This window comes from Lottia gigantea (assembly GCF_000327385.1).
Source record: "Lottia gigantea unplaced genomic scaffold LOTGIsca_16, whole genome shotgun sequence".
In the NCBI taxonomy this organism is placed as follows: domain Eukaryota; kingdom Metazoa; phylum Mollusca; class Gastropoda; family Lottiidae; genus Lottia; species Lottia gigantea.
This window is the reverse complement of record NW_008707965.1, coordinates 2,074,159-2,096,324: the sequence shown is the minus strand read 5'-3', so window position 1 is coordinate 2,096,324 and position 22,166 is coordinate 2,074,159. Positions and strand designations below refer to the sequence as shown.

Here is a 22,166-nt window from a genome sequence, read left to right as displayed (position 1 = left end):
TTCTTTTCCTTGACTTTTAGTGTTGTTATATGATTTGATGTAATATTTGTGTTTGTTGTTTTATTTATTCCTTTTGTATATATTGTATATTATTAACTATACTGAATTAAAAAAAATTCTGAAATCTAGTCAGTCATCTGATAGGTCAAAAAAAAAACAAAATTCAAAATCAATTTCCAATTATTGACCAATCAGAGACTTGTTTCAAGAAAACGTAGCTTCTGATTGGTAAATGAGACAATCCTATTGCTGGTTGTTATCTTAAATCAACATTATGTTACGTTTTTATGAGAAACAAGTCCAGGGCCCTGTTCCACAAACAATTTTAAAATAAATTTTTGTTGTAAGTATGGTATTTCTCAATGTGAAATTCTAAACTTACAACAAATTATTATATCAAGATTTTTTGTGGCATGTTGCCCAGATTCTTTCGAAACCTCACATCTGTTTGTTCACTTTCAACATTTTCTATTGAATATTTATTTTTATCATCATTAAATATTGTCATAATAAAATACTTCTTATTTGTCTGTTACTTATTTCATTCATTCATGAAATTTTTGTTTTGGGCCTGAGAATACCAATGCATTAGAGAAACCAAAAGCCTTCATCAATTCATTTATTTTCATTATAATGTGTGATTACAGTATTTACAGTTTGAGTCAATAGTTCCAACAACAAATATTTTTATGCAGGAGCTAATGTTTGGAAAGTCAAAGCTTCAGTCTTATAGGATACACCACAGGAATCATCCTCTTCAAGTAAACATGATCAAGGTTGGTCATAGAGTAAGATGCTTGCCTGCTAACGTGAAGGTCCATGGTTCAATCCAGATGTGGGTCATTATAAAATATACCTTTGATTATTTTCCAATTGGTTTTCCTTCTGCCCATGACGCAGGTCAGAGAGGTTGACATGGGTCTTTTAGATGGGACAATAAATCACCTGTGTGCTACAGGCTGTGCCATGAATAGGTAAATTTTCCTAATTGTTTTTTAAGTCTTTGGACTACGAGTACAAATTTTCATTTTACATATTAACCTTAACATTCGTGAATATAGCTTTAACACTGTGCCAGTGCCTTCTGTTGGATAGTAACTTGTTACCTTTCAACCAAACTAATCCCTAATTGCACACTGCATGGCTTTAGCCTTATTTGCCCAATAAAGTGGATAAAATTGGTCAGAACACTTCATTTCCTTTCTTCAATACAACCTCCCCTTTAAATTAAAGTATCTGCATAAAATGTATCTTTTGATACGGCCTAAGAAAACACTAAGTCCTTTAAGAATGAATTAGATTTAAACCTAAATAGGCTATTTATGAAAAAAAAATAGCAAGTAAAGATATATGATAATTTATCATAATTAACTTTTTAATTGTTCTATAACTATATTCAAAAAACGTGACATGCAGTTGGTTAGTTTCATTGTTTACATTGATTACCTCCCTTAGTTGTAGTTTGATTTCCGGTTGTATAAATATTGATAAAATTATTAATATTTTAGCTCATTGAAGCAAAATTACCATATTGTAAGTGGCTGATTTCATATTTTATACCTACACTCGAAGCACTGTCCATATGATCGTAAATGGCAATGGTGACATGTATGTTTTTAAGCGTTTCTTAAATGTAAACAAAATTGGGCGGATACGTGGAAGAGAGCTGTCAAAAAATGTTGGTGTAAAAAATGAGGTACATCCAGACTGGGTGTAACCAAAGGCTGGTCTTATTTTGAAATGTATTCACACTAATATTTCGTAGATTGAATGATTTTAGAGAGAATAATTGGTCAAATAACTAGCTGTGGGCCAAGTTAAACTGCCTTCCACTGGTCACTGTAAGTGATAGGCCAGGGATCTACTGTGATTCCACAGGCACATGAAGCATCTGACTGTAGTTGTCACTGTATAGACCCTATCTTTCTATGCTTCAAGTGCATGTGAGGTGTTTGGCAGGATTTATGCAGTATATTAAAATGAAATGGGCTTACTTTGAAATAGTCAGTAGGCCTACTAGTGTTTTTATAGGGAATCAAGAAAGTATGATTGCTAAATAGCGACATTTCTTCAGCCCTGATTAATATCTTGATATTCTTCATCTTCACAATGTCAAGCTGTCACAAACTTTGTCTTATTTCAAATTCAAGCTAATTTGTATCTATACATTGACTGCAATTCACCTTTCTTGTATCATGGAAGTTTTTAATTAAAGCAATTAGATTGCATTATATGCTGGAGAATACAGCCAATCAGAGGTCTAAACAGAAAATCTGTAAACCCAAAGCCGTGATATTTACAGCCTTTCTGTCAAGGACTATGATTGTCCGTATTCACTTGCATGCAATCCAATAAAATCACTCCATTCCGTGATACTAGAATAGTGGTTATTGCAGTCAAGGTATTAGTACGAAGTTCTTAATAGCTTGACATTGTGAAGATGGATATATACAAGTTCTATTTACTGGTAGGCCTATCACATGTATAATAGTGATTTGATAGCAAATAGCCTTACAAACTTCATGTTATAAAAATATTCCTAAATTTACTTTCAGCTAGTAAAAGATGTTAAGGTGAGGTCTAAATTTTGAAAATATGGAACCTGAAAGTTATCAGCATAATCCATCAATACAAGATGGCGGCTCGCACTCATACACTCGCACTTCTTCAAGTTCTGATACAGCTAGCAATGGTCCCAGGCGTCATATGGATTCACCTCATATTATGAAGGAACGTGCCAATCGCTGGATGCAGAGTCAAGCCAATGCTGAGGAGTACTACCCACGAAGAACTGAGCAGGATGTTTCCTCCCCCTGGTCCTCACAACCAGTTTATTATGCAAGGTCAGATTGGGAACAACAAGCAGCTGCACGTCATAATTTTTCACCTTTTGAGATCCAATCTCATGAAAATTCTGGAGAACCTAAAGCTATGCCTCGTTTAGATCACATTCTACACCACTCACAGACCATTGATCTTCGTGTCCAAAGTGGGGAAGATCCCAAGGAGGCATCTGATACTGGAAGAAAAACAAACACACTTACCTCCCCTCATTCTCTGATAGATTGCAGGGTTCAGTCTAATTTATATAAAAACAGTCATCGTGATAGACACTCAAATGTTCCAGTAAATTGTAAGAAAAAGGCAGAGAATGGACCTGTAGACAAAAACAAAATCTCTAATGCATTGTGCCAATCATGTCAAGGCCCCTTGCGACGAAAAATGGTGGATAGTGAAACACAAACTGTACCTAATGAAGGAAATAATAAATCTGAAGTTCAGAAAGCTGATATTGGAATTCAAGTTATAGCTGAATCAGAAGATTCTGAAAGTCAAACTGAAGAACCAAGTGAACAATCACTGATAGATTCACCTTTAAATCGTTATTACCAAAATCAAAATCGACGAACTCTTTCCTTGAAGTTACGTCTGAAGAAAATAAAAGAATTGGAAGAAAAGGATGTTGAATATCTGCCGCATATTAAACGCTCACGATTGAACGCAATAAAGAAAGAGGCAGTGGCAGAGGAAGACACGCCTTCGAAGAGCACCCGTCAGAAATTTAATCCTGAAATTCATCCTGGAATATTTTCTCAAGAATTGTCCGATAGTTTTGATGAGGATGAAATAGTTGTAAACGAATTTGAAGATTCTGTCAATTCCGATTCTTATGATTCACCAGAATGGGACAGTAAACACCCAAAACGTAATAATAGACCCAAGAAAAAACGGAAATCACGTGCCAAGTTTCCTCCTAAACTGCCCCAACCAGACAGCCCTGAAAAAATAGCCCTGATGCTCAGAAAGCCTTTCAAGTGCCCCTTCTGTCACAAAAGATTTATTAAAGATTCGTCTCTGATGCATCACCAGTTAAACAGTTGTACTAAAAATCGTCTAGGAAACGACTTCATCTGCTCAGAGTGTGGCGACCATTTTGAAAAATTCAGTTTGTACAAAAAACATTTAAAGCTGCATACTGGAGAATTTTATAAGTGCACTTGTGACGCAAAGTTTGAAAATTATCCGAACTTAAAAGTTCATGTAGACTCTGAACACCCTGAGGGTGAAAGTCATGCTGAAATCCATCCATACTCTTGTGATATCTGTAGTAAGACTTTTATTTTTCAAGGGCGTTATAAACGCCATATGATAACACATGACAATAATTCCAAAATCGCTTGCACAATTTGTGGGAAAGAGTTTGAGAAGGCTTATATGGAAATCCATGAACGCTCTCACAGTGGTCTGAAACCATTTGTTTGTGAACACGAAGGCTGTGAGATGACCTACCCTTCAAAAAAATTACTCCAAAGACACGAACGGATCCATATGGAAGAATTTCGTCTACCTTGTACCTACTGTGAAAAAGTTTTCACACAGAAAAGCCGTCTAAAGGATCATCTTCGAGTTCATACTGGAGAGAAACCGTACATCTGTGAGACTTGTGGATCATGTTTCAGTCGCACCAATCATCTTCGCAGGCATCGTAGAATTCATGAAAAAAACGAGACACAGGAGTCGTCGAATGCACCTCCCAAACCTATAAGGAAGCCATCAGTGAAGAAACCAAAGACAGAAGCTGTCTTGCCTCCAGCCAAAGAATATACTTCATCTTATATGAACGCCAATCCAGAGAGAAGTTTCTCTAATATGCCTACCCCAAGCCATGACCGACCCTTTTCCACCCAGCCTATTGATAGACCTTACTCCAACCCCTCACTTGAACGTCCTTATTCTACCCCCTCTCAACATTCACAAGACAGGCCTTATCTCTCCTCTCCTCATGATCGTGCTTACATGGCTCAAACCCCTACCTTTCCTCAACGCTATAACGACCCATCTATTGTACAGTACAGTATGAATAGTGAGCTCCCTATGATTCCTAACCTACCCAATATGAATAGTATCTCTACCCTAGGCTACCCTCACTTACAGTCCTCCTGTATATTTAAAGAACCCTGATCAACAAACACTGCCTTCTCTCTACTAGAGGTGAGTTAATGGCCGTCTGACTAGATCTGTGATTTTGTAGCATTTCACAATTATGACCTAATTTAAAAGACATGTGCTTTGATAATGTATTGCACAAATATGCAGTTTTGATGTACAAGAATTTTTTTTAAATTTGAAAAACTGAAAGATTTATTTATATACATAATTATCAAGGAACTTGAACTATATTTATGGTACGGGCATGCTTGTTTTTTTTCATTATTCTCAGCTTGTCAGTAAAAATGGTCCCCAGTCCCCTAACTGCTTATTTTGAAATATTTTCTGTTTATTAATTGATTAGAAATAGGTTACTTCTGGTTTTAATTAGCAGATGTTATTTAAGCTAGATAAATATGCCTTTTAAGGTATCTGAAAGTTTTAACTTAAAAAACCTGTTGTTAATTTTTTAAGGCCAAAAATATTTGAAAACATTAAGTAAAGTTCATTATTCTTTGTGGATTCATTACTATGGTGTGACATTGAATATTTAATAGGTTGTAAGAAAATGTAATGTTTAGATCAAAGAATATATATGAATATACAATACAAAATCTTCTCACTGTTAAGAATTTACAATACATAAATGCGCACAGTTCACATCAATTGTTTCTGTATAATAATAATAATAATAATATGCCTTTTATAAGTCTATACATTTTTGTGGTGATATATAATATATAAATATGCTTGTTTTAATATTATTTTTATTAGAGCTTTAACAGTGTTCTTTCTTGTCTTTCAATGTACTGTGTCAGTAATAAATATATTTCAACTTTCAATAATCTGATAAAATGTGCTTTTAATGCAGTTTAAAGATGGAGTCAAATTAAGCAAACTATTAGATTAATTGGTGTTTCTAATGAATTATCATGTATTATTAATCATATCATTATGTCCTTATTGCATATAAAAGGAGATTTTAAACAATTATAAATGTCCATGTATATACAGTCTGGATAAACAAAAAAAAATACTTTTCGACCTTTCTTGATTGGCCACTGACTTGAATTCTGCTGGAAATTCTCTTCTAATTAAGCTAATTATGAATTAATTATGGGCATGTGAGACAAACTGGTATTTTTCCAAGTCATTAGAACACCTCTACTTTCTATTCATAAAAGTATTAGCATTTCCATTTTCATTAATGAAAATAAGGGAACCCATCTTTAATACACATGTCATCCATGATCTGAAGAGATCCGTCTGTCAATCATGTTCAATGGGAAATTGACCCAATATAAATAATCAGGAACATGAGATGCGTAACAATTTAGTTAGACTGGAATGAAGGTAGAGTTACCACAGGCAAAACGTTTAATCAGATTGAAAATTTGTGTTATAAAAGTGGTTTTGTGCTTCAGCCTAAATTAGGCATTGGTTTGGTCAAAAGCTTATCATATTTTTAGCTTATAATATTGTAATTTGCATCAGATAAGCTTGTAATATAATATGTTACATATTTTATATGTGTGATTAGATTGAGCTATAAATATGCAGTGATGTGCCTTTTACATGCATACTATATACAATATACATCTATATAGTCGTCCAGTTTACCAGATGATTGAACTAAATTTTCAATTAAGGGATTGTAAAGAGGTTTGTCTAACATTCTTATGTGTATCGGGGACATCAATTTGCACCATTCAAATTTACAATCAGATGTCTATGGTTCCTGCAATTGCTCTTAACAACCCATTTAACTGTTATTACTTACAGAATCAAACCATATATATATTTCATATACACTGTATATTGGTACATACTAAGGTATAATAAATAATAATTGAAATAACACATTTTAAGTCTAAAACTACAATAATAAAATATTTTAGCTGCGATACAGTTTCATTAAATCCTAGTGTAAAATGATATATAATGTTTCGGTCATGTGATTGTCAATCACCAATATTAATTTTAAGGCCTGCTGATATTAAAGCTTTGATAATAACCAATCAAATTAATGTATTTCTTAAAGTTTTGATATTTTTCTGTTGTTGTTAATTTTGTGGTCCAAGAGTTATGATATATTCAAGGGACAGGTGCACCATTTTTTTGTACCAATCGTACCTAGTCTCAGAAACATGAATTATTTAGCTAAGTCAATCAGTAATAGTGTTCTCAAGTCACCACTTTCAAAGTCATGGATGTCCAGAATTTTCTGTGTTTGAAAGTTAAACAGAAGAGTGTCTTTTTTCGTCTTTTTTGAGACGCTGCCAGATATAGAAAAGACATCTATAGAAATGGGAAAAGAAATTCCTAGTTAAGATATTCTTGAAGGAATTATGCGATTTTCGTACATTTCTATTTTATTATTTTAAAGACTATTTACATTCAAATCAACACACACCTGTCCCTTTTAATACTTGTTTATTTATATGTTTGCTCCAAATTGTCCTTATGTGCACAAATACCTTGATAAATGTAGATTATATTATTATTATATTATAATTATGTAATATTGAATTATGATATTATTATTATTGTTATTTATACTGTCATTTGAATTTTTTATTGATTTATGTGTTGCATAATATAACAATATATTATTTATTCTTCCATTTAAACCCAGTAGAGCCATGTTGGGAGTCCTGTTGGCTCAGTGAGTTAGATATAACTGAAGGTCCAGGGTTCAATTCCGAGATAATACCATCGCATTTCCAAGTCTGTTTCCCCCTGACAGTTGAAAATCAAAAAAGAGCAGGCTAATGCCGCTGTCCTGGCCAATTTCCCTCATTGCATCCTGCATGATGTTGTCCATCTTCATTAGCCCACATGGTGCTGAAAAGTCTGACGTAAAACTCCATTCATTTCATTTCATTAAAGCCATGTCAACTGGCATATAAACCTTCAGGAACGTCAGAAAATTAGACTGACATTCTAATTGTAGTTGAAAGAATCACATTGTATATCAGGCAGACAGATTGTCCTGATCCTTTGTCAAACCTCTTGAGATTGATCATTCCTGGATTTTACCTACCAATTTACAGTTGGGTGGAATTATGAGTGAAGATGACTTATTTAAGGTCATCAGACTTTCACATACTGATCAAAATCGGAACCAACAACCTCTTGATCATGCCTGGATTATCCCTACCAATTTACAGTTGGGTCGACCTGAATTATGAATGAAATCACTTATTCAAGGTTATCCTCGACACGTGGATTGAGATGTGCGTACAAAGTTTAGTTTAGGGGTATGACAACTCCAAGAGAGTTTGGAAACAAGGTAATAAGATCTGTTGAACTACTGATAATATCACAGCTGTCAATTTATATTCATATAAAATATGTGAGTGAACTTAAAAGAATATCAATATTAATTAATAATAAAATATAAAATTAGATATCATACATAGATGTGGGACAATGTTATTCAATTACTATGCAAATTACAATTATTCATTAAGATAATTTATTTGTTATAATATAGACCAGGGCTGTTGATTTGGACGTATTTGCCAGACATTTGTGTCTAAAATGTCCAGTGAAAAGTAGCCTAGAGTAGTGTCTTGTCACCCACAATATATCATTTATTGGGAAAACAATAATAAACAGCTCTGTTATATATTAATATTATAATTTATTTATCAAGATATATCAATTGATTCTACATAGGAAGACATTTTAGGTTTTTTCTCCTGTATAGTTGTATAAGGTGTCATACTCTGAACTGACATCATGTTTGGTTTCATTGCCACTTCATCCCACAGTTTATTCTCTCCTTTATGATTTTGTTTCTTCATGTGATAATTCAGGCCTTGACTTGATGAAAATAATTTACTACACACATCACATTTATAAGGTTTCGTTCCTAAATGAGATCTTAGATGAACTTTTAAATTGTCTTTACGATTGAAAGGTTTATTACAATGATTACAGATGAAAGAACGGATATTATTATGAATGTTGACATGATCCTGAAGTTTCGCTTTTTGGGTGAAAAATTTGTCACATTTTTCACAATGAAAACGTTTGATATTAGTATGTGTCCAAAAATGTGTTTTGAGACAACTCTTATGTGCAGTCGCATAATCACAAGACGTACATTTAAAAGGTTTTTCTGCAGTATGTATCTTCATATGCACTTGTAAATTGCGTCTGAGTTTGAATTTCACATGACACTTCTCACATGAGAACGGTTTGACCTCTGAATGCACAGTTTTTGAATGCATCTGCATTAAATGTTCAGTTTTAAACCTCATAGAACAATCTGGACATTGGACAGGTCTGTCTGAATTATGAGTTAACTGATGATCTCTCAAATTACATTTAACTGTAAATGTTTTACTACAAACATCACATTGAAAGGGTTTCTCTCCTGAATGACTTCGCACATGTACCTTCATTGAACTCTTTAGAACAAATTTTCCACATTCATTGCATTTTACAGTTTTAGGGTCAGGTATGACTTTCAAAGGGGAATAACTGTCTTTTATTAGAGAACTTTCTGAATAATCATTATCTTCAGTTGTAAGATTGGTAACTTTTATCCCTTCATCAGGAAAATTGTTGGATTTCTCTGAGGCCTCCAGATCGACTGAATCCAAAGTATGGTCTTCCTGAAAAGCATCCAGAGAGTTTTTACTGGAGTTGGTGTTTGAATCAGTTTCAAATAAATCCTCATACAGCATCAATTTTTCTAATTTGTGATCGAACGACGAAGATTTCTCTTCAAATGATGAAATTTGTTTGTTGTTAATAAAATCCTGGATAGATTCATTTATGTCATATTCAAAACTATGACTTTCTTCTTGAATTTCGTTCTTTCTAAGTTGACTGTCCATTTTATCTTTAATACATTTCACATCTGATAAATGGTAGCCTAAAATAAAGTTAACATGTGATAGTTAAATTAATTACAGAATTACAAAGCTAATGGTAGTGCCTACCAATGTAAAAAAGCTTTACAGATTTTACGAACTGATAAAATTCAAATGAATTACTAGGGACGACTGTCAGAAACACTGACTGTAGGTAAGAAGTTTTTTTATTACTTAAAGGGATTGTAAAGAAGATTTCCTAGAGTTTCAAAGTAAGATCAAATTTATTATCTATTTCTAACATATACAGAATGGGGGATTTCAGTTATTACCAAATGTCACCATATTTAATCGACCAAATTTCCTAATAATGTGGGCCATATTCTTGTGTTTTTAGCAATAAATCACTCTTACGTTTTATCTTATCTTATTTTGACAGTCACTATTTTTATTTTAATCATTGTTCTTTGAAGGAATTGTCGATAGTTATAATGAAATATTATTAAAGGTAAATACTAAAAAAAGATAATTATGTGTTTTTCTTGACTTATTTATAGATCAAACATTGTACTCAAAAATAGGTGACGCATTTTGCAGTGAAACAAACCAATTTTAATTATTTCATAGAATATCTGAAGAAACATCTAAGACAGTTTTTGCACTGAAACAAATCAGCAGTTGCATTCAACATGTGAATATTCAGCTTTATGTTCTAGAAATCGATTTTTCATTAGCGTATTCGCATAATTTACATTATAAACAATTAATCATACCTTTCAAACTCCTGTACAGGAAATGTAAACAAACCTTAGAGAGGGAGATAACTCCTGTTTATCTTTAACAATATAGTATGCATGTCACATTTTGGATTAATTTCAATATATAACTATGAAACATCTGCCTCTATTTCAGCCTCTGAGAGCTATTAACTAAGCTAATAGTTAATAGCTGTGCAGAATGAAATTGAGCCAGATGTTCGGACTACACATGGCTAATTATTCTCAGTAGCCAGTTTTTGAGCTAATGAAAACGGCCAACTCGATGTAGTGTGCAATAAGGGAAATTTGCCAGGAGAGCAGCATTGGCTTTCTCTTTCTTTGCTTTTGACTGAAAAGTAGTTAAAATATATCACAGTCCCTTTTCTGAAAGTGTAGGCTACAAACATCCCCATTTGTCAAACTTGTCAAAACCTGCATGTGGAATACGATGGCTACAAAGCTAAATAGGTTATTTTTATGTTCTCAATAAAATAAGCCCTTGCAAAATTAGAGCAATCGTCATTTTGCATTATTAGTCCAATCAGTCCAAGTAACTAATTAGAACAAATTAGGTTCATTGGACTATAAGGATGAAGGGCAAAATACAATACAAAGCAACAATTTACTAAATTATTTTAATAATGAAATAACACAGACAACAAATGTAACCATTATTTTGATCATGCCTCTTAGATTCCTCCGAAGAAAAATTTCATTTCATTGGAACATTCATACATTTACAATAACAACAAATATCTTCCATACCTTACAAAAACTATAAATATATTATGTACAATACAATTAAAAACTAATTCATAGAGATAATTTTGACAATTATATTTGATTATGACAATGTAAATTGTTGAAACAAAAAAAAAACAGGAGTACATGTGTTTACTATTATATTGTGTTCTGTTATTTAATGTGATCTCTTCCACTTTATGTCTCAATCGGCTTCAATGATCGAGTTTGTCAACCTGCATCTCTTACAGGGTTCAGTGCATTTATCTGTATAGCAATCCGTTGGTTCTTAACATGATGTCATTTGCTTGGTAGAAAGGATACTTGAAGTTGCTATTCTGTAAAATATAGTTGTTTCCTTTCTTTCTTATTTATCCTGTAAACACAACTATTCATTATTTAGAAGATTATCCTGGATTAAGTTATTCAAATATCAAATAAAAGTTATATTCTATAATGTCAATGATACAAAAATAAGAAAACTCTGTAAGATCCCTTAAATAGGGACATGATAAGTCCTTTAACCCTTTCAACACTACCGACCAATAAATAAAGCAATATTAACCCTAGCAGCCAGCTGTTACAAAAAAGCCCACTTTACATTAATGTCATACATTGCCATTTTAACATATTAACCTTAACATTCGTGAACTTTAACTTTAACCCTGTGTCAGTGCCTTCTGTTGGATAGTAACTTGTTACCTTTCAACCACCCTAATCTCTAAACTTTAAGTTATATTACTACTCAGTGTTCAAAGGGTTAATATCAAAATCTGTTCAAACTTTCCAAACCAACAACAATAGTTTTTCTGTGTTTCTGATCAAAATCACTATGATCACTTTCCTGCATTTCAACATCCACCTTGACCTCCTTCACTTCATGACAGCGTTGGTGAGCGATTAGACCTGCCTTCTGAGTAAAGGACTTATCACAAACTTCACAAGTAAAAGGTTTCTCTTGAGTATGAGTTCTAGTATGAGCAGTTAATGTCCCTCTTTGGGAGAAACTTCGGCCACATTCAATACAAACAAATGGCTTCTCCCCACTGTGTGTTCGCTCATGACTTCTCAAACTTCCAATTTGAGAGAAACGTTTGAAACAAGTTAGACATTCATACGGTTGTTGACCATTATGGGTTCGTAGATGTTGATTTAAACCAGTTTTCTGAATAAAGCTTTTACCACATTCTGTACATTGATATGGTTTATCACCAGTATGTATTCTCAAGTGAGTTTGCAGGGATCCGATTTGGCTGAATTGTTTCCCACATTCGCTACATACATGAGGTTTGTAGCCTGAATGTATTCGCATGTGTAGGCACAAACTACCTTTATTTTTGAAGAGTTTATCACAGAATTCGCAAGCGAAACTAACTTGTTCAGATTCTGTTCCAACTGCAGTCGTGATTTTTCTGGGTTTTCTTTTCCTTCTCTGAGATCGTGCAGTAATTTCAGCTATTTCTTCTTCAATTGTTTGGAGGCTGGTTGCCAAATGGTCATTTGCGACGACGAATCCCAGCTTCAAATCATCATCACTGTCATCTAAAGCATCACTCTTCAAGCCTCTTGTGATTCTTTTGGTTGTCATAGCAGATTTCTTATTGAATGGACACAGCAATCAGCTTTTAACTCCTGAAATAGTGCAAGATAAGGTCTAGTACAATCAAACTTTAATAAGTAACATTGTGAAGTATACATTAGTCAATCACAGTGAATTCTGAACAAAGTTAATTGCAAATATGACTTGATCCCTGGCATTTATTTATTGACATAGCTACAGGGTTATCAGGACTAAGCCTCACCATTTTATATGAGAGCGCAGCTCTCTCGACGGCTTTGCGATGCTCTCTATAATGGTAACACATACATATACATCAATTCGTTTCAGAAATATGCCCCACGGGTAGTCAAAAAAAAGTGAGAAAAAAGATGGCAGATCATGGGGGCCGCCATGTTTGTTGACAATTAGATCGCAGTCATTCGGGGTAGTTTCGGAGTGAATATTCTGAAATTCTTTCAATAAATTAAGAAAATTGTTTCAAACACAGAAAGGGATTTTTTGTACCAACTTAACAACCCTTACGTTTTATTTTTATTTTTCCTGGATATTCTATGCGTCATAAGGAATAAAATGACAGCTTTGACCTAATTTCCCAAGACTTTCTCCCAAGCAATGATGGCTTTGTTGACATCATACGTCACGTTATAGATGATTACTTTCACACCTTAAAGAAGTTTCTCTAGATACCTTATTTTATAAAAGATAGTCTACAGAATTTCGTTTATGCGATTATTATTAATTATTGTTATTTTATCAATAACCTGCGCTCTCATTCAAGGCCATGCCTTCATTCATATTAACTATACAATACTAATTACTAAATATATGTTCAATTTCTTAAATGCCTATTTCCAACATGAATTGCCCAATTAACAAGGAAGTAGGCCTACTGGACTGAAATGTGAAAACTGAAAGTGAAAGAGTAAACTGGAATAAGTCTACGCGATCGTTCCTGTTTCCATCATCGTAAGAAGCACATATTCACCTACTGTATGTCTACTTTGAGACTCTAAAATAAAAGCTGCAATATCCAGAGAGCAAGTAAGCTAAGGAAAAGATAAAATGATTAAAAAAAATTATCATTATTATTCTCCGGAACCGGAATGTGTAAATGGAGGTGATATTTGTCCTCTACCAGATCGCCCACACTTATGCGTCAATTCGCCCGTAATTCACTGTCCAAAGCAAAAATTATACTCAGTTTGCTACATAACTATTGCTTGATTACAGCACGAGATACCCGAACACAAATGCAAATCGTATTAGATCTAAATTGAAACACCTTACTTTCTTAAAAAAAAACTAAAACCGTATTTTCGAATCATTGTATTAATCCGAATTGGCATCCGACCGTTTTGCGAATGCTTTTTCCGGTTACACTTTTAAAGAATTTTTTTTACAACTTTTGAATTTTTTTTATTTTGTCTTTTTTGTTAAAATTCGTGGCTCTTGGTATATTTCTGAAGATCTATGAATAAAGACAATCTATACAGAGATGGGTTGTGTTTCTTGATGCCGACATTGGTGCTGTTTGGCGAAAGAGGTGTGTATAAACTGTATTTCTGCCTGTCAATCTTTGTCGGCTTTGTTTCAATGTTTGGTTGTTCTGTAATAATTATGGGTTTATTTCACTGATTTCGAATTCAGTTATTATAACGACTGCACAACCGATTACTAACCTGTTTCAAATTTTATCTAGTATCGTTTTATTTTGGATATAAAAGGCCATTTGGGACTAAAATTGAAGCCCAAGTGGATACATTATAAACCCTTGACTTGTTCAAAACTTAGGAAACTGGTGGTAGTATCCTTCAAGGTTTCCATCAAATACTGAAGAGATATCTGAGAGGGGTTTTTCTTGGCAGTAAAGGTTGTAACTCTGTACACGAACATGACTTTAAGTTAATTATGGGTGAGGGTATACCATGGACAATATGATTTTCAAAAGGGGTAAAAATAGCCCAGAAGATTTGGAACTGAGTCATTTGAAATTGAATTGCCCTTGACTCATAAACTTACCTTACTTTTATTGTTTTACACTATACCGGTACTGTGTTTTAAGGTGCATTACATTTTATTTGCAGAAAATCAGACAAAAGACCCTCATCTCTAATCAACTTCACTTTTGTAAAACATAGTGCAATTAATTCCAAAATTCAAAATGGCTAAACATGCAAAAATGGCAAAATCAGCTAATGAACCAGAAAAAACAGCTGATGAATCAGTACCAACAGCTGATGAACCAGAAAAAACAGCTGATGAACCAGAAAAAACAGCTGATGAGCCTGAAAAAACAGCTGATGAGCCAGAAAAAACAGCCGATGAGCCAGGAAAAACAGCTAAATCTTATTATGCAGATCCGAAGATTTACAAATACCCTTGTGATCTATGTGAGAGAAGATTTCTAATGAAAAGGTTACTGAATATGCACAAACTTGTGACTCATAAACAGAAAACTGTACAACAACATGTCTGTGAAATATGTGAAAAAGTGTTTTTATCAAAAAGTAATTTGATAAAGCATGTTAGAATTCACACTGGAGAGAAACCCCACAAGTGTGATCTGTGTGGTGCCTCCTTTCCTCAATTATCAGCTTTGAATGTTCATCTTAAAAGACACACTGGAGATAGACGTTATAAATGTGATGATTGTGGTAAGAAGTTTACTCTCAACAGTGGTTTAAAAGCTCACATGATGATTCATACTGGAGAGAAACCATTCAAATGTGATGTTTGTGATAAATCGTTTAGGCAGAAAGTTGCTTTGAAAACACACTCGTATACCCATTGTGATGACAAACCCTTTAAATGTAATGTATGTGATAAATCATTTTCTCAAATAGCTAACCTTACAGCCCATAAAAGAACGCATACTGGAGAGAAACCTTTTGAATGTCATGTTTGTAATAAATCTTTTAATCAGTTGGGAAACCTTCAAAATCATTTAAGAATTCATAAAAAGAAGAAAGATTTTAATTGTGATGTATGCAATAAAAAATTCAGACAGAAAGGGCACTTGAAATTGCACATGAGTAAATATCACTAGAGCTTGGAATATCAGTCTGTTGTTATAATGATTGGCTATTGAAAGATAACATGTGTATGATTAACATATGATTTTGATATTTCAAAAATGATTCCTAAAATGTGTCAATATTTTACAGTATTCTTACAGTAGCGTTATATTTGATATTAATCTTATTTTAAAAGTTATCAATTATGAAAGTGAATTAATCAAAATATTTCTGGTATTTGTGTGAATCAGAAATGTTTTTACCTGTAATTTACAAAAAAATCTTGCTAAGATTATGAGATCTCTTTCACAAATACCATTTGACTTGAATGCTAACAGTAGAAGCCCCAAGTGTCCCTGATACACATACATATAAAGTCTTGTATATCAGAATGGTGTAAATCAAAGCTATAAGTGTCTCTGATACACATACAAAGATAAGAAAATCAGAATGGTGTAAATCAAAGCAGTAAGTGTTTCTGATGATACACATACATTGGTTAGAAAATCTCAAAAGATTTAAGGCTGTCTTTTGCAGTCTCTGAAACAGAATGATCAGTGTAATAATTATTGCTTAGTTTTGTGTGTGTGAAAGGGGCATTATTTCATGTTTTGGGTATATGCATATTTGTTGAATACTTGATTGTTTTATATGAATTATATTAGCTTTAATGTTTTATATTTATGTGCGTATTGCTGTTTTACTAATTTACTATATTTTTGTTTGTTATATAAGTTCATTATGAGTTCTTTTTTACAAAAAAAGATTTTAATGATGCTGGAGAATTGTTGGTAAAGAGGTTTTCAAAATTATAAGATATATACAACCTTGTTTTGTAATACAATTACACTCAAAGTAATATACTAACACAGGGTTCGCACAGCCTTGAAAAACCCTTGAATTCCGTCCGTTGCCTTGAAAAACCTTGATTAACCTTGATTTCAAAAAAAGTCTTTGAAAACACCATAAAAACCCTTTTTCTCTTGAAAGGTCCTTGAATTTTGAGTTGAGTCAAATTGTGTATATTTTTATCATGAACCCCATTGACAAATATTAACTATCTTTATTGATTTCACAGTGTGTATTCTGTCAGACTAATATCCTTGAAAAGTCCTTGAATTTCAAAGCCCAGAGTCCTTGAAAAGTCTTTGAATTTTTGAGGCAAAGTGCTGTATTAACCCTGTTACACCTTTAATTTGGGTTGAAATAATTTGAAAATTTTATGATAAATTTGTCAATCAGATATGATGACCTATGTGTTTTGTATATGCATGGTCAGTTGTCTGATAATCACAGTGTCTGAAACCTTGAGTAACATTATGTTTCAAGTTATGTTTTAATATTACTATATTGCTCTACAATTGATGTATTGAGTACCGGTACTATTTCAACAGTGGTATTTCTATATTGCTCTATAATTGATGTATGCATTATTTTAACAGTTGCATAACAGTGAGAATATTATGCTGTTCTATATACCTTATTCAACGAAAACTGAATCAAGTATATGTTTTTGGTTTTTAAATAATTGAAAATCCTACACCTTCTACATCTCATTGTGCTTAGGGTTGTGCATTGACCCTTGAAAAGGGACCAGAGAGGCTAGTATTGATGTTCTGACAAGCTTCCACACATGTTTCACATTCTTAAGTTAATTTTCTTGGTGGAAGAATGCTCAATTTTGAATGTACTGTTTTATATTTAATGAAATAAACTGTACTAAAGATACACCCGCGTTTAAAGTCTGTTGAATGTATGGTGGATGAGGGACAGGAATTTCTGAGCAATCTTCTGTCTATTGCATACAAGGTTATCTCCCTTGTATTGATTCTAAAACGGAATCCTTTTGGCTGCATGTATGCTTTGTCTAGAGTTCCCTAGTTTCCAAACATTTGCCTTCCTCTTTCCCAAAATTAAAACGGATTCCATTTGGCTGCAGGTATGCAAATGTTTTGGCCCCCTCTACCCCTTAACTTTGTCTGGGAGTTCATGGTTCCTCCTCTATATCCTATCTCGTAACTTTGTCAAAGAGCACCTGGTTACTTGAATTTTGGCCTCTTCTACCCCGTAACTTTGTCTGGGGCCCCAGGTTCTCAACCTTTTGGCCTTTTTCCAAATGCGGTGCCAGTCTTCCGACACTGGTGTTACAAATAGGGTGCAGCCTGACTTAATGGGGGGACAACTAAGGCTGAATTCAAATTTTGGTTACTCTGTGGTGGTGTCATAGTCGCAAGCCTCTCATAGAGCGTCTTAAAGGGTTCTCTCAAGAAAAAATTAATTGATTTTGTGCATTCTGACACATATTTTGGAGGCAAAAGGTAGACGTTTAGATTTGTTGAAAATAAAGTGGAGGTGCAAACCACTTTTCTAGGGAGGGCAAATGCCCACTCCCTCACCCCTGTTACCCCACTGGCGCCGCCACTACCGAATTCCAAACGGTTTGGCCTCTTCTACCGATACCTTTGTCTAGGGGGGCCTGGTTCAAAACCTTTTGGTCTCTTTTACCCCGTACCTTTGTCTTCAGTTCTTTCAGACATCCAACTTTTGGAAGAAGAATAATCATACGTAGTAGGATCGAGAGAGAGCAAATCATGGTGGAGTGGTTGGGGGAGTCTTGGTTGACATTGTGAAGATGCCATAGGAAGGATGGGGTAGGGTGGGGTCCAACCTGTCTCTGTGTCTACATTCATGTTAATCGAAAAAAAGGAAGATTGATCATTATGTTCAATATTTATTGTTATATAATAATCTTTCATTCAAACATTCAGAGCTCACTTCCTGTTGGCACTCGTACAAATAACAATATGGTCGACCACAAACACAAACAAACAAAAAACGAAGACAGACGCGATAGACGACGTAACTATAATCACGAAAAGTTCCCAATAAAAGTTTTAAAAAGTAAAATTTAGCTCTACACTTCCCCCAAAATTTTAAAAATGGTGTAAAACAGTTCAGTTTCAACGTAGTGTTAAAATAATGAAAAGCCTATTTTCTATTGTCAAAAGAAGTTCAGACTGTTACAGCCACCATAAAAGTAAATATTGTCAATCTACAATATCAATAAGAATTTTCTTTCATAGGTAAATATAGAATTGATGACGCCATCAAACCCTAAATTTCAAATTAGTAGCGATCAAAGGGGTACCAGTAGTTTAAATGTTTGCTTTATCAGCTGATAGAGCTCATTTTTAGCCATCCATACCACTGTTCAAAATTATTACCCAGCGAAGAGATCTATACAAAAGTACCCCTTACTGTTCTGTTGTCACTTCCAGGGCGTTATGATATTCATGTACATTTATTACAAATGTTATGACATCATCAGTAATTATTGCAAGCGAGAACGTCAGTATCGCCCTGGAATTGACGACCATCTACATTGGTGCTGCACGCTACTGTCTTATTAAAGGAGTACCGGAAATCTGATTATAGTTCTGAAAAGTAATTTGGATAGCTGAAAGTGGTTACTGTCAGATTCTATGCCTACATAACTGTCGTAGATCAAAATATCAAATTTCAGAAAGCTGAAAGTGAACTGTTCAGGGCACCATTATCGTAAATAAATTGTTTTTAAACACCAAGGCAATTTGTTTCCAACTTTCGGGACTGAAAATACGAATAAGGATGCTGACTTTGTGACCCTAGCAGATACTAAAATGACAGTGATAATACGCGCCACTTCAGGGTAATTGGCAACACAAATCATGCAAAGCCAATGCGCAATAGAATCTCAGAATGTCTGAACGAATTTTCTTTGAAACAAGTTACAACTACTTCGTTAAAACAGAATTTGATTCAGCATTTTCTTTGAAGATTTCAAATTTTGAAAGATTAGATTTTAAAACTTCATGGGAATTAAGTTGATAAAGACATTAAGATCTATATACACATTATGGCCGTAATAAACTAAAAATAAGACTAAAACAAACAGACATAGCACTATAGAAAGGAAAGCTCAGGCGCATATCAAGTATGTACAAAGTATAAAAATAGTAATTCAGATAGCTGTATCGAGCTCGGAGATCCATAATATCCAACCAAAGCCCATACAAAATACTTTTCGGTAAGGTTCGTGTAGAAGGCACTTTGTTTTGCTCTACGTGGTAGTTTAATGTCCATAGGTCAAAGGTTAAGTTGTGGTCTGTTTCCTATTCAGCAATTTGTTGTTCCATTGGTGGTGGTATACAATCTGCAACGTTTTTTGCTGGTTTTGTTGTTTGTTCAGGAGATGGTTCATTTGTTCCGTTTTGTTGGGGATTTATGGTCGTCGTCGTTTCTTGATTTCCTGAAACAGTGCTTGACTCTATGGATGGTGTTTCTGATGGAGTCTCAACTGGCTTTTCTGCTGGAGCCACTGCTGGTTTTTCTACTGGTGCCTCTAATGGCTGGTCTGCTGGGGCTTCAACTGGTTGTTCTTCTGGAGCTCCATCTGGTTTTTCTGCTGGAGCTTCAACTGGTTGTTCAACTGAAGTCTCAGCTGGTTGTTCTTCTGGAGCGTCAGCTGGTTGCTCTTCTGAAACTTCTGCTTGTTGTTCTGTTGATGCTTCAGCTGGTTTTTCCATTGGAGCCTCAGCTGGTTGAACTTCTGGTGCAACAACGGGCTCATTTGCTAGAGCCTCGGTAGGCTGTTCTGCTGGGGCTTCAGCAGGCTGTTCTGCTGGGGCCTCAGCAGGCTGTTCTGCTAGGGCCTCAGCAGGCTGTTCAGCCGGAGCTTCAGCTGGCTTTTCTACTGGAGCTAATGCTGGTTGTTCTTCTGGTGACTCCGATAGTGTTTCTGCGCCAGGTTTCTCTGACTTTTCTGTCGAGGCAACTGTTGGCTGTTCTGCCGAGACCGAGGCTGGCTGTTCTGCCAGATCTTCACCTGGTTTTTCTTCTGGGGATTCAGCTGGTTGTACTGTTGGATTTTCAGTTGTTTGTTCTTGTGAGACCTCTGCTTTTGGAGCTTCAGCCGACTTTTCTATTGACTGTTCTGCTGTGTCCTCAACTGGTTGTTCTGCTGGGGCCTCAAGTGGTTGTTCGGATGGTGCTTCAGCTGGCCTTTCTGTCGGAGCCACAGTTGGATTTTCTGTTGGAGTCTCAGTCGTTTGTTCTACTAGAATTTCTGCTGGCTTTTCTGCTGGAGCCTCGCTTGGTTGTACTACTGAAGCTTCGGTTGGTTGTTCAACTGAAGCCTCAGCAGGCTGCTCCACTGGAGCCTCAGTTGGTTGTTCTGCTAGAGTCGCATCTGGTTGCTCAACCGAAGCCTCCCTTGGCTGTTCTACTGAAGTCTCAATTGGTTGTTCTTCTGAAGCCTCAGCTGGTGGTTCTTTTGGAGCTTCCGCATGTTGTTCTTCTGGAGCTTCCGCATGTTGTTCTTCTGGAGCTTCAGCTGGCTTTTCTGCTAATGCCACAGCTGATTGATCGGCTGGAGCTTCAGCTGGCTTTTCTGCTGGAGGCAAATCTGGCTGTTCTGCTGGAGCTTCAGCCGGTTGTTCAGCTGGAACTTCAGCAGGCTGTTCTGCTAGAACTTCAGCAGGCTGTTCTGCTGGAACTTCAGCAGGTTGTTCTGCTGGAACTTCAGCAGGCTGTTCTGCTGGAACTTCAGCAGGCTGTTCTGCTGAAACTTCAGCAGGCTGTTCTGCTGGAACTTCAGCAGGCTGTTCTGCTGGAACTTCAGCAGACTGTTCAGCTGGAACTTCAGCAGGCTGTTCTGCTGGAACTTCAGCAGGCTGTTCTGCTGGAACTTCAGCAGGCTGTTCTGCTGGAACTTCAGCAGACTGTTCAGCTGGAACTTCAGCAGGCTGTTCTGCTGGAACTTCAGCAGGCTGTTCTGCTGGAACTTCAGACGGTTGTTCTGCTGGAACTTCAGACGGTTGGTCTACTGGAACGTCTGCTTGTTGTTCTGCTGGAGCCTCGGTTGGGTTTTCTGTTGAAGCCACAGCCGGTTGTCCAGCTACATCCACAATTGAAGCTTCAGCTAGGTGCTCTTCTGGAGCTTCAATTGGCTTTTCCTCTGAAGCTTCAGTTGGCTGTTCTACAGTTGATGGAGCTTCGGCTGGCTTTTCTGCTGGAGCCTCAGCTGGCTTTTCTGCTGGAGTCTCAACTGGTTGTTCTCCAGAAACCTCAGAGAGCATTTCAGTCGGAGTTTCTTCTGGCTTTTCTGCCTGAGCTACAGCTGATTGTTCGACTAGAGCCTCTTCTTGTTGTTCTACTGGAGCTTCAGCTGGCTTGTCTGTTGAAACAACAGTAGGCGGTTCTTCTGGAGCTTCAGCTGACTTTTCTGCGGAAGCCTCAGCTGGTTGTTCCGATGAAGCTTCGACTGGCGGTTCTGCTGGGGCCTCAGCTGTTTTTTCTA

General features: G+C 35.4%; 5 protein-coding genes across 5 annotated transcripts; 2 read left to right on the top strand and 3 right to left on the bottom strand.

Moving 5' to 3' along the window:
• Window positions 1-3,804: 3,804 nt before the first annotated feature.
• LOTGIDRAFT_75232 (hypothetical protein) lies at window positions 3,805-4,509 on the top strand (the record flags this gene model as incomplete). Its single annotated transcript, XM_009050987.1, has 1 exon — window positions 3,805-4,509. A coding segment is annotated over one exon (705 nt), but the record flags the coding sequence as incomplete, so codon positions are not given.
• A 4,223-nt stretch (window positions 4,510-8,732) lies between these two features.
• Window positions 8,733-12,623, bottom strand: LOTGIDRAFT_82209 (hypothetical protein; the record flags this gene model as incomplete). The annotated part of the gene is made up of 2 exons (XM_009050986.1): window positions 8,733-9,403; window positions 12,140-12,623. Coding segments are annotated over 2 exons (1,155 nt in total), but the record flags the coding sequence as incomplete, so codon positions are not given.
• A 2,617-nt stretch (window positions 12,624-15,240) lies between these two features.
• On the top strand, window positions 15,241-15,861 carry LOTGIDRAFT_112955 (hypothetical protein; the record flags this gene model as incomplete). Its single annotated transcript, XM_009050985.1, has 1 exon — window positions 15,241-15,861. The coding sequence occupies one exon, from the start codon at window positions 15,241-15,243 to the stop codon at window positions 15,859-15,861; it is 621 nt and encodes a 206-aa protein (XP_009049233.1).
• A 4,272-nt stretch (window positions 15,862-20,133) lies between these two features.
• On the bottom strand, window positions 20,134-20,916 carry LOTGIDRAFT_74517 (hypothetical protein; the record flags this gene model as incomplete). The annotated part of the gene is made up of 2 exons (XM_009050984.1): window positions 20,134-20,553; window positions 20,818-20,916. Coding segments are annotated over 2 exons (519 nt in total), but the record flags the coding sequence as incomplete, so codon positions are not given.
• A 450-nt stretch (window positions 20,917-21,366) lies between these two features.
• LOTGIDRAFT_112748 (hypothetical protein) lies at window positions 21,367-21,945 on the bottom strand (the record flags this gene model as incomplete). The annotated part of the gene is made up of 1 exon (XM_009050983.1): window positions 21,367-21,945. A coding segment is annotated over one exon (579 nt), but the record flags the coding sequence as incomplete, so codon positions are not given.
• Window positions 21,946-22,166: the final 221 nt, after the last annotated feature.